We start from the raw sequence: 16111 nt of genomic DNA on the forward strand, positions 1-16111 counted from the left end.
ACAGAAGGGAAACTGCAACTCAGCCACACGGCAGCTTCCGGAAGTGGAGAATAGGATATTTAGGGGGCTCCTGCTTCACAGACACACCTTTCAAAGTGGGGTCTCCAGGGCCTGGAAGAGGGCGAGTGTGCTGAAGAAGAATCGGCACTTCCTCCCTACTCCCTCCCCACACCTGGCTTTCTTGACTCTCCCCACAAAAATAGTTGTAATCATTCCTTGTAAACAAGGACAAGATCAAGGTCAAGCGTGGGAAAGTGAGGGCCTGTGTCCCTGGGAACACATGTGAACACACGTGAATCATGTCGTCCCCACTGCCTGAGGACCAGAAGCCCAGAAGCCAGCTGGTCTTCAGGGCGTGGGCTGTATACAACTCTCTCTGCGCAGCCCTGCAGATGAGCTCCTGAATGTGCCTTGGCAGAGCTAGATGGGGATTAGGTGTCCCACCATGGGGGTAGGAGGGAAGGGGCAAAGGACAGGAAGGCTGTAACCCCCAGCGTGTCACACTGGACTCTTAACAGGTGAGGAGAGAAGAATGGCTTACTAGGCAGCCCCTTCATTCCTCCAGCCCTCTCCCACTAGGCTTCACCCTGGACAGAGAGACAGATAAAAACATTTTATTTAAAAATATAAAACTGGCCTTATTCCTCCTAACTGCTTGCACCCCCAATTATCTCCACAAAGAACTATAAATGGGTAGGGGCATGTGCACAGCTGTCTCAGCTCTAATGATTCCAGTCCTTCTTTCGACCCTCCTTTCTCACTTTCATACAATTAAGACATTGGTCCTTTGTCCTTTCCCCAAGATATCAGAGGTACAATACCACAGGAGAGAGGGAGGGGAAGGGTAGAAAAGAGAGCTATCTGTGGTCACTCTCTATTCCTATCTCCAGGGACCAAACAGGTTATCTGGATTCTGAGCAAATGATTTGCTTGTCCACAAAACCTAATAATAGGGGACAGCTACTCTCTGTGTCCTAAATCAAGAAAGAGATGAACGTCCAGGGTATTGTTTAGAGTCCTTCTTCAGTATATAGCCTCATCCATATTGTCATCACTGTCACCCCCAAAGTCCTCTCCATTGTCAAAATATGACATGATGTAATCAGTTTCCTGAAATAGAAAGAAAGAAAGGAAGGAAGAAAGGTATGTCGGCATGCTTTCAGCATTCTCCTTCATCCCTGTGTACCAGTCCCCTTCCCTCCCAATCGCAGCATTCCAGGCCTATAGTTCACTCGGCATTCAAGCTGTAGTTCACTCTTGAGAAGAGCCTAGGGACAGGTAAAGTGGAGGGCTCTATCCTTTGGAGGCACTATCTCCTTTGGCCCTCCAGCCTTCAGAAGTTGAGATCCCCAGAGCTTATGAGTGGAAGAAAGGGGGCCTGAGAATGAAAGGAGGTCCCCTTCACCTCTTCATGCTCTTCTTCATCATACTCCTCTTCTTCCTCCTCTTCCTTCTCTTCTTCTTCTTCTTTCTCCTCATCTTCCTCTGAAGTAACTTCTTCTTCCTTCTTCTCCAGGGTCTTATGTGAGGATGAATAGGAAGAGAAACTCAGCTCACAGAAGGGAAAAATTGAGGCACACATGGGCCAAGGAGGAGGAATGAATCTGGGGCCCAGGTGGTCTCTATGTGCATTTCTTCCTTACCTCTAGTTTCTGTATTGTCTCCTCCTTATCTTCTGTGGTCTTAGGGGGCCTCTTGGGGAGTAGAATGGTGGTCCCTGGTGAGAGGATCAAAAGGTGAACCATCAGAGCAAACTTCCTAGATGGCTTTCTACCCCACCCTCTTGCATAGACCATGTCACTCTGCTGCCCTCATGTGGCCACCGTGGCACCCAGCAACAATACTGGGTAGACTGGGTAGGTAGGAATTGGGAGGGCAGGCAAGACCACCAGCAGCCTTGGCCCTACAGCTGATGAAGGAAACCTCTCCTTTCCCTCCTTTTTCCAGATACACTCACGCTCCTTTTGTAGCTTCCGTACTCGGATCTTTAGCTCCCGGGGTAGACGTCGCCAATCTAGGAATAGCAGGAATGAAAAAGTCAGCAAGACTCTGCCCTGGGGTGTCCTATGAATGATGACTCTTTGAAAGGACAGGTAAGGATCAGGGTTAAGGGTGAGGAAGGAAGGGGCTGGGTCAAAGCTGCTTGGAACAAAACTGTGGCTTGGATGCCTCCAGAGGAGTGGGGGCCATTTAATAGGTTTTTAGGTAGAGTCTGGAGCACATCTAAGGCTCCTGAATAGGGTGAAGGTGGAGACAGAGGAGGGTGGATAGGGTGGTGGCTGGTGGCTTGAGGCATCTCAAGCATTTGAAAGAAGGGAGGTCAATGAAAGGGTCCATCACCTACCAGGGTTCCAATCTATGGCGTTGTCAATCGGCCCTGACATCTGATATTTGTCTGAGTAACGCTCCACATCTGAGGGATCAGAGGTCAAGGGTCAAAGTTTTATCCTTTCAGAGCCCTAGAACAGGGTTCTTCCTGAGGTCCAGCCCTCTCAAAACTCAGATATTGCCTTTTTCCTCACCCCAGACCCAGAGCCCAGGGGGTCAGCTTCCATGAGGACCTTCAACACTCTTCTAACCCGTCCTTTTGCCACCTCAAATTACAATGTTTTTGTTATCTCCCTTAATGCAAAGGCATGGCTATATTGACTGGTAGTGTGGTACAGTGGAAAGTATACTAGAGCAAGAAACGAGGGTTTCAGTGTTCCCTTTACTCCTCGTTAATGGGACTAACTTAGGCAATTGTTTCATCTCTCTGAACTTTAGCTTCTAGGGCTTAGGAGGAAAGCACTGGTTGTCAATACATGGAAATACTGTACTTCCACACCAGTTGGTAAATATCCACTATCCCAGACCTCCTAAGTACATCCTGTACTCCAGTCCCTCCTGGCTCCCTGACCTCTCATGATCCACAAACCAAAGGGGTAATATTTTAATTACAGGGCTTCTCAGAGACCCCTTCTCAAGTTCTTCTGATTGGTTGGTACCTGCAATATCCAGATTGTTAAAAAATTTTAATACATCTTCTCATTTCTATCTGTAAAATGGGCATCTTAATACTTAACCTCCTACTGTCCAAGACTACTGTGAGATTCAAAACAAACCATGGATACCATAATGCATTTCAAATGCAGGGGTAATTACTGTGATCTCCCCAGTTAGGCAGTGAGCTTTCTGTGCCTCTTCTGGCCTCTCTGGGCCCCAGCGGTGCTAAGTATAGGGTACTACTCATGGAAGGCACTCAGAACATGATACTAGCATTCCAACTGACCTCTCTTGGGGACAGCAGGCCGGATGAAGTAGGGGAGCTGCCTCATGGCCCCTCGAAGCTCCTGCTTCAGTGCCAGGACATATTCCCCTTCCTCTCCTGAGGGCAGAGGCACTGGGCGGAACTCCAAGGGCTAAGGAGGCAGAGGCAATGGTCAATTCAGGGAGAACATGCTGGAGTACAAATCTGGGAGGGCCTCTCCTCTCCCCACAATTCAATCCAATGCTCCCACTGAGCAGAGGACCAAGGCAAATGGGTGGAGCAACACAGCATTTTGAAAGCTGGGGAGCTGAGAATGTAAAAAGTGAGGGTAGATACTTCCTTGTCTGGAAAACATCCCATATAAGGTGGGAGTATACAGACAGGGAGGGGCAAGATGAGGATGATTTTATGATGGCTCAGGAGGAATCCAGGATCATACACAGTCAGCCAGGGGCATATGGGAGTCTTGGGAAAGGAGGGCAGACACTCACAGGGAAGAGTGGAGAAGGCTGCAGGGTGGGTGGGGGCAAAGCATCCCCCTTCCCAATGCCCACAGCCTCCATGCTGAAGGTCAACTGGCCACGGCCACGACCCCGGCCCCCACCCCGGCTGGCCATGATGGAGGGGGCCTGGGGATTCAGACATCCAATAGGAAAAACCTGATAAAGACAAAAACACAGAGAAAAAGTACAGTAGAACAGACAGGAAGCCAGGGAGGTACAAAACACTCAATCTTTTCTCCCAGAGACCTGAAAAGCCAGTTTAATTCAACAAATTTTGAGAAGGCATAGTGCCAAGCAAGGTATTTCTAAAAATATAAAATATGGAGGAGACACGGTTCCAACAGGACAGATAATTGCAATATGGTGTGACTGTAGCACAATGAGGAAAGTGACTAGACCCTTGGATAAAACTTTCCTATGCCCCTAAGTTAATTTGATGTTTATCACCATCTGCATATCTACATATGATCTTTGAATTCTTTCTCTCCCTCACTTTCCAAACCCAACCAGGCCTAAACTCAATCTAATGCAAGGCATTTCAACAAAACATTTATTAAGCATCTACCATGAAAAAGGTAGTGTGCCAGACACTGGGAGGGAACAGGAATGAGTCATCAGTCTCACTGTCCTTTGATTGGGGGTGGGGATGTATGTGATAAGAGCCATTACAATCAAGTTGATCTTTTTAAACACCACCTGGAAACACAGAATCTTAGAATGGAAGGACCCATGGAGTCTTCTAGCCCAAACACCCTCCCAGTACAGTACTATCCTCTGTAAGTTGTTGGTCATTCAGCTTCTGGTGGCATTTTCCTAAAGAGAGGGTGTCCATTTTCCTCTCCAAGGCAGCCCATTCCACTGTGATGAACTGAAAGTTCCTCCTGCTGCCGTAACTGAACTTTGCCTCTTGTCATTATTTTTGAGAAGCCAGTCAGATAGCATGGGGGATAAAGAAAGTCATCAAATGAAAATGAAACTTGAAGGAAATGAAATCCCAGTAGCAGGGAAGATACCTAGCACCCAGATCTTGGCTCCTAATACCACTTTCCAATAAAAGGAACCAGGGCTTCTTGGAGAAATGGCTGATTCTAGGACTGGGGCAGGAAATATACAAGATGAGACTGAAGCATCTTGTAGTGCCAGAAAGTAAGAAAGTGCTCAAAAACACAACACACACATTGATGGGGCTGTGTCAAAGGGGCATAAGAGTCGACTGAAAGAGCTCCCAATGGCCAAAGCCTGAACAATTTGAGCAATAAAGTAGTATTGGATTATAACACCAAAGTATAAAATAAATATCCAAGAGACCATACTGATATAAATAAACGTTTGAACAAATTAATACGTGGTAGAGAAAAAACAAATTTCTCATGCAGAATTCCAAATAAATTATGTAGATTCCACCCTAAAAAGGGAGAGTGTAATTCCCCACTCCTTAAGTATGGCCTGTGTATAGGGAATTTTGTCCAAAACAATTTTGGAAAGGTGGGGGGAGTAACTTTACAGTGTAGAAACTGGACAAGCATTACTTCAGTCAGATGACCAAGGTTTCAACATGAACAAAATTAAATCATATTGTTAGTATGTACCCTTAATATGATGTGATATCCTCTTCCCCAAAACTGATAACCCCAGTCTAATCAGGAGAAAAAAGCCAACAAATTCCAACAGAGGAGCATCCTATAATATATCTGACCAGTACTCTTCAAAATTGTCAAGGTCATCAAAAACAAGGAAAGGTCACACTTCCATTGTAAAAGAGAGAGAGCTGTCCTAGCGGTGACCTTCATAAAAACAAAGAAAACCATTCCTTTTGTTTTCTCATTATAGAAGTAGTATATATTTATTCTAGAAAATTTGGAAAAACATAAAGGTATATATAAAAATACCTATTATTTCATGACCATGATGTAGTAATAATCATTATTAGTATTTGCATATGGATCCTCTCAATTTCAGTTATGTATGTATACATACATATACATATATGTTTGTGCATGTAAGTATATGTATGTATAGACATATTCCATACATAACAGGGCCATGATAACTAAATATAATGTGGTATCCTGGATGGGATCCTGGAACAGAAAAAGAGCATTAGGTAAAACTAAGGAACTCCAAATCAAGTATGGACCTTGAATAATTACAATGTATCAATATTTGTTCATTAATTGTAACAAGTATACCATATTAATATATGACATTAATAATAGGGGAAACTGGTGCCAGGGCATATGGAAACTTTCTGTACTATCTGCTCAGTTTTTCTGTAAATCTAAAACTGTTTTAAGAAATAAATTTTCTTAATAAAAAAAAGCAAGAAACTTGAGTAGCAATTCAAAATTCACAGTTTCTCAGACATTCCTTGTCTTTCATTACCCTGACAGTTTTAAGGAGTACTGGTTAGGTGTATTATAGGATGTTCCTCTGTTTGAATTTTTCTGATGTTTTTCTCTTGATTAGACTGGGGTTGTGTGTTTCAGGGAGGAAGATCACAGAGATGAAGAGCCATTTTCATCACATCATATTAAGGGAACATACTAACAATATGTTAGCTATGGAGCAACAAGAGACAATATAGTATAGAATTATGATCTCTTAAATTAGTGATTCATAATATAATTCCTCCCACAGAAAGCTAAGAGGACTGGGATGGTGAGGGGAGGCTTTAGGAATCACAAGGTCTCAAGTTTGGAACAGACCTTAGATATCATGTATTCATTCATTCATTCTTTCAACAAATATTTATTGAGCATCTACTATATGCCAGACATAATGCTAGATAATGGAGATCATATTGAATCCTCTACTTTAGACCTGCATCCCTCCTTTGATAAACCATATTTAGTAAATTGTTATCCACCTTCAATTTAAACTTTTTAGTAAGAGAACTCCCTCTCTCACTTTGCAGGTCATTCCATTTTGGGATATTTGTTCTTCAATCAATATTCAACAAATAAAACAAGAAATACATGGCTCAACAAAATGCACTCCACTAAAGATTAGTTAGGGGGAAAAAAGATTTTAAAATATGTACAAGGTAATCTGTTTTGTCAAACACATACACCCACCCAGATATATGAATTAAAAAGTTGTTCTTGAAGGATATACAACAAAAATTAACATTGGTTAATTGGAGGTGATGGGTTTTGGGGGTTTTTTGATGATGTGTATTTTATGGGTTTTTTTTTTTTCCTGTACTGAATAGGGGCTGCTTTTGTAATAAGAAAAAATATTCATTAAAAAATTAAAAATATAGTAAAACAGCATAGTAGATGAGATTAATAATATGCAGCAGGAAGGAGAGGTGGGAAAATGTGTGCCTGAGGAATTTGGAAAGTTTCAAGTCCAAGTGCCAAGAAAAATGTCAGGAAAAGATGGCTGTTAGTTAATAGATTAAACTGTGATCTGACTTAAAGAACACATTAGAGGAGACAGGATGTCTTATGGACACTAGAGAAGTAGTAAGAATTTGCCACCATGTCTTCAAGCCCTTTCAAGGGAAAAGACACTCTAACTAGACAGCTTAGATGTCTTTCCACCTGATAGATACAGTTCTAGCAGTGGACACAGGAGCTGTTTTGACTGCAAAGCAGTGAGGAGTTAAGAAAAGGCCATGAACTTTCAGGTTAGACAAATCTAACTCCATTTCCACATACTAACCAAGTGACCCTCAAGGATGTGGGGTAAAAAGAAGACAAAACTTTAGTTAATTAAGGCACTAAACTGGTTGGGAAACTGTAAACTATCTGTACCCCACTCAGCTCAGGAATCTACAATGAGTCTCTTCTATTTAAGATTGTGATTGAGTCTAAATTCTTGAAGATGTTTAAGGTTTCCCATCACCTGGTCCCAGACTGCTCCTCCATAAACATCAACCCTCCCTAGTGTTTACCCCTGTACTCTCCTTCCCCTGCAAACAACAACATCTCATGTACATTATACTCATTCCCAATTAAGCATAACTGTGTGATGTGGTAGAAGTTACTATGAAGCAGGTTTCAACAGAACGTACAGAAAAACAATTACATCAAATTTAAGAAAGGCAGTATATGTAGTGGTTAAGAACATGGATTTGAATCCCAGTTCAGTCATTTTCTAGCTATACAACCTTCAGCAATTTATTTAATAACTGTAAACCCATTTCCTTATCTGTAAAATGGGAATAATAATAATTTAAAAACCATCTAAATTCATTCAATGAATACTTATTGAGTTCTTATTAAGTGCCAGGCACTGTTCTAAGTGCTAGGGATGTATCAGTGAGCAAAATGGACAAAAAACTCCTGCACCCATGGAATTTAAATGGAGCTTACATTCTAGTGGTGTTCTCAGTATACAAATGTTTCAAGCCATGAGACTGGGTGAGATTCCTAAAGGAGTGGATGTGAAGAGAGAAAAGAAGAGATCCAGGGACTGAGGCCTGGAGCACTCTAATGTTTACAGTTTGCTATAATTGTAATAAATAAGACAAGGAGTTAACACTCATATTAGAACTCATGGAAATCCAAACGAAAAAAAATCACCCCAGTAGAATAAATGTGCAAAGAACATGAATAGAATAAATGTGCAAATAGGCAATTAAGGAAAGAATAGCCAATAAAACCATTCTTTACCTATCAAATTGACAAAGATTTAAAAAATAATCAGGCTGCCATGGGTTTTTTTGAGATGGACACTCTCATACCTTACTGGAAGGACTATAAACACAGTCTTTTGGGGGAGCAATTTGACCCCTTGAATCTACAGCCTTTTAAAAGTTTATATCCTCAACCCAGTAATCCCACTTTAAACACTTATCCTAAAGAAATCATCAGATATATAGTCAGAGATATAAGTAAAAGCATGTTTATCAAAGAGCTATCCATGGTAGCACAAATTCTGAAATAACCTAAATGGTCCAACAAAAAAATGAATGGTTAAAAAAAAAATCAAACATCCATCTTAGACCATTATGTAGACATAATAATTATTTCAAATAATATTTAAAGGCAGAAAATGTTCACAATATAATGTAAAGTGGGGGAAGCATGATATAAAGTTGTATTTGTTGTATGGCCCTATGTGTGTAATATATACACAAACACACAGATGTATACATATGTATACAAGCAGAAAATAACTTGAAAGGGTACATATTAAAATTATAACACTATATCACGGTCATGAAATAATAGATATTTTACACCTTTATGTATTTCCAAGTTTTCTAGGATAAATGTATATTACTTCTATAATCAGAAAACAAAAGGGATGATTTTCTTTATCTTTAAGAATGTTACCACTAGGACAGCTCTTCCTCTTTTACAGTGGAAATGTGGATTGCATTTTGTTGAGCCACGTATTTGTTTTATTTGTTAGATACTGATTGAAGAACAAAGTGAGATAGGAAGTTCTTTTACTAAGAAGTCTAAACTGAAGCTGGATAACCATTTACTAAATATGGTTTATCAAAGGAAGAATGCATATCTAAAGTAGAGGATTCATTATGATCCCCATTGTCTAGCATTATGTCTGGCATATAGTAGATGCTCAATAAATATTTGCTTAAAAATGAATGAATGAATGAATACATGATTTCTAAGGTCTGTTCCAAACTTAAGACTTTGTGATTCCTAAAGCCTCCCCTCACCATCCCAGTCCTCTTGGCTTTCTCCCTTCTCTGGACTGTGGGAGCAATTATATTATGAAACACTAATTTAAGAGGTCATAATTATATACTGTATTGTATTTTGTTTTATCTTTTATTAATTTTTCCCTAATTACATCAGGAGTTTAAATTCTTCCTCCCCAATTAATTCCATCCAATTAACCTTTATTGGGCACTGTGAATTAAATATTAGAACCTGCCCTACAAAACCTTATATTCTAAAAAGAATAGAAACATTAAAGAGGGATTGAGCACTAAGTGCTCCAACAGAGGTATGCCTACAATGCTATCCTCAGACTGGGGAACAATTAATTCTGCAAAAAAAGGTGAACCAGGAAAGCTACAGGTAAAGGTAACATTTCATCAGAGTCTTGATAGATAACAGGAGTTTGTCAGGCTCTTAACAGTAATAGATTTAGGGGAAGCTGACCCCATAGCAAAGAGTCAGAGGTACCAGAGTGAGTCTTTCACTTTCTCCTTTAATATAACTCCCCTTTGCGCGAAAGAAAACTACGGTTCTCTGGCATAAAATCAACAGAGCAATGGGAGCCCAGAGGAAAAGGGTAGGGAACTAGAAGCGGGCTGATCCAACAGGCTGCCGGAAAGCGTTGTCTATCTAGCAGCTTGGCCTTGGTGAACTAGTTCGGAAGGTGTGGAACGGAACCAGGTCAGAGCCACCAAGTCGGGGCCTTACCTGCTGCCCCTCCCCCACGCGGAAAACACGCCGCAGCCAACTTGAAATTTGCTGGTCTTCCTCAAGCTGTTGGCGTTCTAGGTCCGCCTCCCAGAGCTCCCCATTGGTGAGTTCTCCCGGCCAATCTTGGAGAAGCCGAGGAGGGAGGTCCGCCCACTTGAAGCTGAGGAGTGGAGGGAGGGAGAGAGTTCGCCGGAACTCAGGCTAGAGAAGCCGGGTGAGGAGAGAGATGGAGTTGCAGAATCAAGCAAGGGTCAGTCATTTCACACCTCATCTCAGATGGAGGATCCCCTTGGCTAGCGACAGTTCACAGAGGGAACCTGACTCTCACATCTCACCGAGGGACTCTGTTGAGGGAGCTTACACAGAGAAATAAACCTCTGTGAAACCTGCTTCTTAGGCGTCGTTCTTTTTGTGACTCTGTCTTCACACTGGGCCTCTCCTTCTTTACTCCAAACTTCCCTTCAATCCTGCACTGCCTCCCTCCAGCACCACCAATGAATATTTCTTTTCTAGAAAAATATTTTCCTGTGGATTGCTGCCATGTCTGTGAGAAGATGGAAAGAGGGTTTGGGAAAGGAAGGATTAGGAATCAGATAACCAGAGTTGAGGAGACAGGGAAGGAATCCAGTGTTTCCTGCATTTCCCACTGCCTTCCAGTTCCTCCTAGCCCTTGGTAAAAGGGGGCACGGGAGGAGGAGTCCCACTTCGCAAAAAAAAAAAAAAAAACAGAGGGAAAGAGTTCAGAGTAGAGATAGAATCTAGGAGTTAGTTAAGAACAATAACCCAGACGTCAGGGAAAATGGCCCTGGGAGTGAAGCCTCTGGACTGGGAAGGCTGTAGGTGGAGTGGCAAGCACAAAGCCTTTGGAATAGGACAGAAACAGAGCTGTGAGGCTTTGGAGAACTTACTTCACTTTACTAAGTCTCAGTTTCTTCATCTATAACAAGAAAATAATTCCTACTTTATAGTGTTGTTGTGAGGATTGGAGATAATGTATGTAAAGTACTTGGCACATGGTTGGTTTCCAATAAATGGCAGCTAGTAAAAATGGGTGGCTTCCCTGCAAATATTTCTCTCTCCCCCTTCTCCAGGAACATTGTATCTTGTGTCTGGTGGCCTCCAGCCTCTGAGTTACCTCAGGTGAGTTTTCCAAATCCTTAGGATTTTTTCCTCACTCCCCCTCCCACTCCCCCTGATGCTTTCCAGCTGGACACAAACTCATTCCTAAAATATGCAGATGGAAGCTATGGTAACCATGGAGACAGGGCAGATGGTGAGGAGAGGCAGAGACAGACAGTGAGAGAAACCGACTGCTACAGACAGGGAGAAGAAGACTTTAAGGAGCGATTCAAACAGAGACCTTTAAGTGAGATGGAAAAATAATGATTCTAAGCAAGACTGAGAGTAAAGAGATGCAATGAGAGAGGATGTGTTACAAGGTTCACTCTTCTCTGCCCCTTTTCTATCTCTCTCCTTCCCACCCCTCCAAGAATATGGAGAGGAGACAACTGGGAATGCCCCTTGCTGTATCTAAAAATGATCCCAGATAGCCAACCTCTTCATACTTATCTAAGAGGTCTGTACAAGGGAGCTGAGGTCCAAGTTTATTTGTGGTACATGTTCCGTTTGGGGGGAGGTGGAATGAAGATGTATCGCTGTGTGACTCCAGCTCCCCCTGACATTTAAACTACGAGAAGGCAGCCACAACTCTTGCCTCGCTCTGCACAGTAAGGACCCCGGCTGTGGATCGCCATCGCCTCTCTCCACCCCTCTGCACAGTGTGCCATGTGCTGTGTGTGGCAGGTCAGATCTGGCGCACAGGCGCGCATCAACACACCAAGCTCGGAGAATGGGGATCTGCTGAAGCTCAACGAAGAACTAGGATGGTCCCAGTCTGGGTCGCGGAGGAGTCTCCTAAGGAACACTTAGGTTTGTTGTGACTGAGGGGAGGTCGGCTAAGCAAGGGAAGTCAGGATTGGAGCCTCTAGCTTTTGAGGGTTTATGTGTGCATGAGTGGGGTAACGGTTTGGTGCCCGACGCCCCCACCCTCAGAGACTAGGCTATAAATAGAGAAGCAGAGCTCCGCCCCCCCCCCCCAGCTTCTCTCCTCCCGAGCCGGCGCTGTGCCCGGGGCGCACCGGGAGGAGGGACCAGGATTCTGTGCCCGGGCGCAGATACTGACACCCAGGGAATCCGGGTGCCCACCCCCACGCCATGTGGGCCCCCAGGAACCCGGCTCCGCCACCCCAGCTGCCCCGTGGCCCTGGCCTCAGTCCTGGCCCGGAGGAGATTCTGCGGACTTACAGGTATCTATTTGGGTGCACAGCCTGGGAAGGGGAAAGAGCAAGGAGTGATGGGGAATGTAGCAGGGGCAAAAGAAACCCGCAATTCTCCCCCTACCCGTTTTAGGTCCCAAACGCAAGCTGCCTCCCTCCCCCCATTCAGTTTGTGGGGCTGTGGCAACCTAAAAGAGGTTAGGAATGGGACTGTGTGTGAATGTATGGGTGCATGTGTGTCGGGGGGTGGCGTTCAGCATCCTAGGAAGGGGGATTCCAAGTACGGATAAGAAAAGGGGGATGCTGGAAAGGTCTGATAAGCCGTGGGGTGAGGGTGGCGGTGCGGTATCCCTGCGCGTGCACGTACGCATTTGCACTGGCGCTCGTCCTTCAGTGCGGGTGCACCCTTCCCACCTCCTCAGGCATGCGCTGGGGGGATGGGGGCGGCTCAAGGCAGGAGTTAGAAGAAGGACTGTGTGCAGTGCCGGGGAGATCTCCCCCGCCCCACGCCGATCCTTCCACCAGTGCCTCAGTTTCCCTGCCTGAATCAATAAACAAGATCTTTCTCTTTTTTGCAGGGATTGGCTTCGCCACTGAGCCTTCGGGCCTCTGCCAGCCACCACCCCCACTCCCCTAGCCATCCTCGGCAGGTCCCAGTCCCGGCTCCATCGGTGCTTTCGCCCCAGCGGCAGCTATGCTGCACACCGAGGGCCACGCTCTTCTTCGGGCCGTGGGTCAGGGTAAGCTACGCTTGGCCCGTTTGCTTCTGGAGGGGGGCGCCTACGTGAATGAGGGTGATGCCCAAGGGGAGACTGCGCTAATGGCGGCCTGTCGGGCCCGCTACGACGACCCCCAGAACAAGGCGCGCATGGTACGCTACCTTCTGGAGCAAGGCGCGGACCCCAACATCGCAGATCGCCTAGGGCGCACGGCGCTTATGCACGCCTGCGCTGGCGGCGGGGGCGCAGCGGTGGCCTCCCTGCTCCTTGCCCATGGCGCAGACCCTTCAGTCCGAGATCACGCTGGCGCCTCGGCGCTTGTCCACGCCCTGGACCGCGGGGATCGCGAGACCCTTGCCACGCTGCTGGACGCCTGTAAGGCCAAGGGCACGGAGGTCATCATCATCACCACCGACACCTCGCCCTCGGGCACCAAGAAGACCCGGCAGTATCTCAATTCCCCACCGTCCCCGGGGGTGGAGGACCCCGCTCCCGCTCCTCTTAGCCCGGGGGTCTGCACGTCGCCGTCGGAAATCCAACTGCAGACTGCAGGAGTAGGAGGACAGGGATTGTTATCCCCTCGCACCCAGGAAGAAGAGGAGAAGCGGGACGTATTTGAATTCCCTCTTCCTAAGCCCCCCGATGACCCCTCCCCTTCTGAGCCACTCCCCAAACCACCCCGTCATCCTCCAAAACCACTCAAAAGGCTCAACTCCGAGCCTTGGGGCCTAGTGGCCCCTCCTCAACCGGTTCCTCCTGCCGAAGTGAGGCCGGGGATTGAGCGCCTGACCACCGAATTCAACGGCCTGACCCTGACAGGTCGACCGCGTCTTTCCAGACGTCATAGCACTGAAGGCCCAGAGGACCCGCCCCCGTGGGCGGAGAAAGTGACGGGTGGGGGTCCTCTCTCGCGCCGAAACACAGCGCCAGAAGCTCAGGAGCCTGGCCCCCCTTCAGGGCTGAGGCAGAAACTGAGCCGCATGGAGCCGGTGGAGCTCGATATCCCCGGAAATCTTTGCCCCGACTCGCCGGAGTGCAGCCGCCCGTCCCTGGAGCGCCGCAGATACAGCGCCTCCCCGCTGACCCTCCCTCCAGCCGGCTCTGTTCCCTCCCCGCGCCAGTCCCAGGAGAGTCTGCCTGGGGCTGTGTCTCCGTTGAGCGGGCGGAGGCGGAGTCCAGGGTTGCTGGAGCGGAGGGGCTCGGGGACGTTGCTTCTGGACCACATCGCGCAAACACGGCCTGGTTTCCTGCCCCCGCTCAATGTCAGCCCCCACCCTCCCATCCCTGACATTCGTCCCCAACCCGGAGGTCGGGCGCCTTCGCTGCCCGCCCCTCCCCAGGCGGGGGCGCCAGGCTCTCCCAGGACCAAGCGCAAGTTGGTGAGGCGCCACTCCATGCAGACTGAGCAGATCCGCCTGCTAGGGGGCTTCCAGAGTCTAGGCGGGCCAGGGGAGCCTGGGCGCTGAGAGGAGTGAGAGGAACCAAGGAGGGTGGGGATCAAGACCTTGGGAAGGGTGGAAGAACCAGCTCACACACACACCTCGGACATAGGGGTCTGTTGCATGTGCTCATGGGCTCGGCGCACGCACACATGGGTAAACATGTGTCTACAAGCACAGTACTTGCACTTGCAGGGAAGGGTAAGTACTCTTATTTATTGGTCATATAGACACATGCACTCATGCCCTGGCCACTTCACATGCATATGGGAATTACTCACACACCGGACCATTTGTGCTAGGGCCCCAAAAGGGTCCCAAGCTCACTTGCATTTGTTCAGAAGCGTTAGGGAGCCCCTACTTATGAGTAGTATCCAATCTCTTTGACCTCCTGCAATAGTAACCCCTTGCTTTCCATGTATGCCCTGCAACACAGCCCACTCATGATTTTGGACACTCTACCCTCTTCGTGAATATCCCACCCCCATTCTGCAGGTCTTGCTTCTCTCTCCAGGCTTGGCTCCTTGTTCACACCCTGCTTCCAGCCCTAACCACTTTTCAGGATATCTTCTTCACTCTCCTTGGGAATTTGCTGCAGCAATCCCCAGCCTCAGTTCTGCTGCTGCCCTTCCTGCTCTCAGCTTTACTTCTCAGCTTCCTGCTTTTTCTTCCCATCCTGTTCCCCCAACCAATACAACAGGTTGTCTCATTTTTCCAGGAGGTGGGTCATGGGCTCTAAGCTGCTGTTCTGTCTGTCTGAGCTTATGAACACCCCCACAGGTAGAAGTGGGGAGTAACCCTAAATCACTCCTCTCTCCACTCGACATATCAAATAAATGTGTTCAGAAGTCTCTGTTTGGTCACTTCTGCTGGGGGTGGAGGGTGTGGGGAATGAGGAATAGGGAGGGAGGGTGATGCTAACTATAGCTATAACCATCTAGGGGATACTTCGAGGTTCCAGCCACCTTCTTTCCAGGAGACCAACTGTGGTTGTAGAAGAAAAGGCAAGTGTCCCATGTCCTGAAGGTTTTATGCCATCTGATAGGTTTTCATTTCCCTCAGTCTCCCCTATGTCCATCCTCAAATTTTTTAACTTAAGATTCCTACAAAGAATCCCTCCCTCCACCATCAGCAGATATATCCCAATAGATTAACTGTCCCTCTTTCAAGCTTCCTATGTCTTGACCACTCACAGTTTTTCCTTGGGGGCCTAACTTTTATCTCACCAGGTGCATTTCATTTTCTTCTACTTCTTGCTTCTGTTTTCTGTTTCCGCATCCTTGAGTTCTGAGCCACTGTAGGGTGGAGAGAGAGAGTGAGAGAGGAATCGTATAATCTCGCCTAGGTAAAAATGGTATGATAGTCAACTGACAAACAGGGTGTGTGTGTGTGTGTGTGTGTGTGTGTGTGTGTGTGTGCGCGCGCGCGCGCGCGCGTGTGCATGTAAGAGTAATTGGAGGAACCCAGCCTGACAGGTACCTGTGAACGAAGGTACCTGTCTTAATCTGTCCCCCTGGACCTTTCAGCTTGCTGGTTTTCTTCCTATAATCTAACTCTCCCTTGCTCTAATGAGA

At 46.4% G+C, this 16111-nt stretch overlaps 2 protein-coding genes across 2 annotated transcripts; one reads left to right on the plus strand and one right to left on the minus strand.

Moving 5' to 3' along the window:
• Window positions 1-598: 598 nt before the first annotated feature.
• Window positions 599-13298, minus strand: POLR3GL (RNA polymerase III subunit GL). Its single transcript, XM_082658665.1, has 9 exons — window positions 13260-13298; window positions 10101-10263; window positions 3742-3909; window positions 3272-3401; window positions 2345-2413; window positions 1958-2014; window positions 1644-1717; window positions 1406-1519; window positions 599-1110 (listed from the first exon to the last, which is right to left on the minus strand). The coding sequence occupies exons 1-9, from the start codon at window positions 13286-13288 to the stop codon at window positions 1024-1026; spliced, it is 891 nt and encodes a 296-aa protein (XP_082514791.1). The 5' UTR covers window positions 13289-13298; the 3' UTR covers window positions 599-1023.
• ANKRD34A (ankyrin repeat domain 34A) lies at window positions 13074-14564 on the plus strand (the record flags this gene model as incomplete). The annotated part of the gene is made up of 1 exon (XM_082658653.1): window positions 13074-14564. One exon carries the CDS (start codon window positions 13074-13076, stop codon window positions 14562-14564), a length of 1491 nt encoding a protein of 496 aa, XP_082514779.1.
• Between the last annotated feature and the right edge of the window lie 1547 nt (window positions 14565-16111).

Source organism: Grampus griseus, assembly GCF_964374135.1.
Source record: "Grampus griseus genome assembly, chromosome: 1".
NCBI lineage: Eukaryota > Metazoa > Chordata > Mammalia > Artiodactyla > Delphinidae > Grampus > Grampus griseus.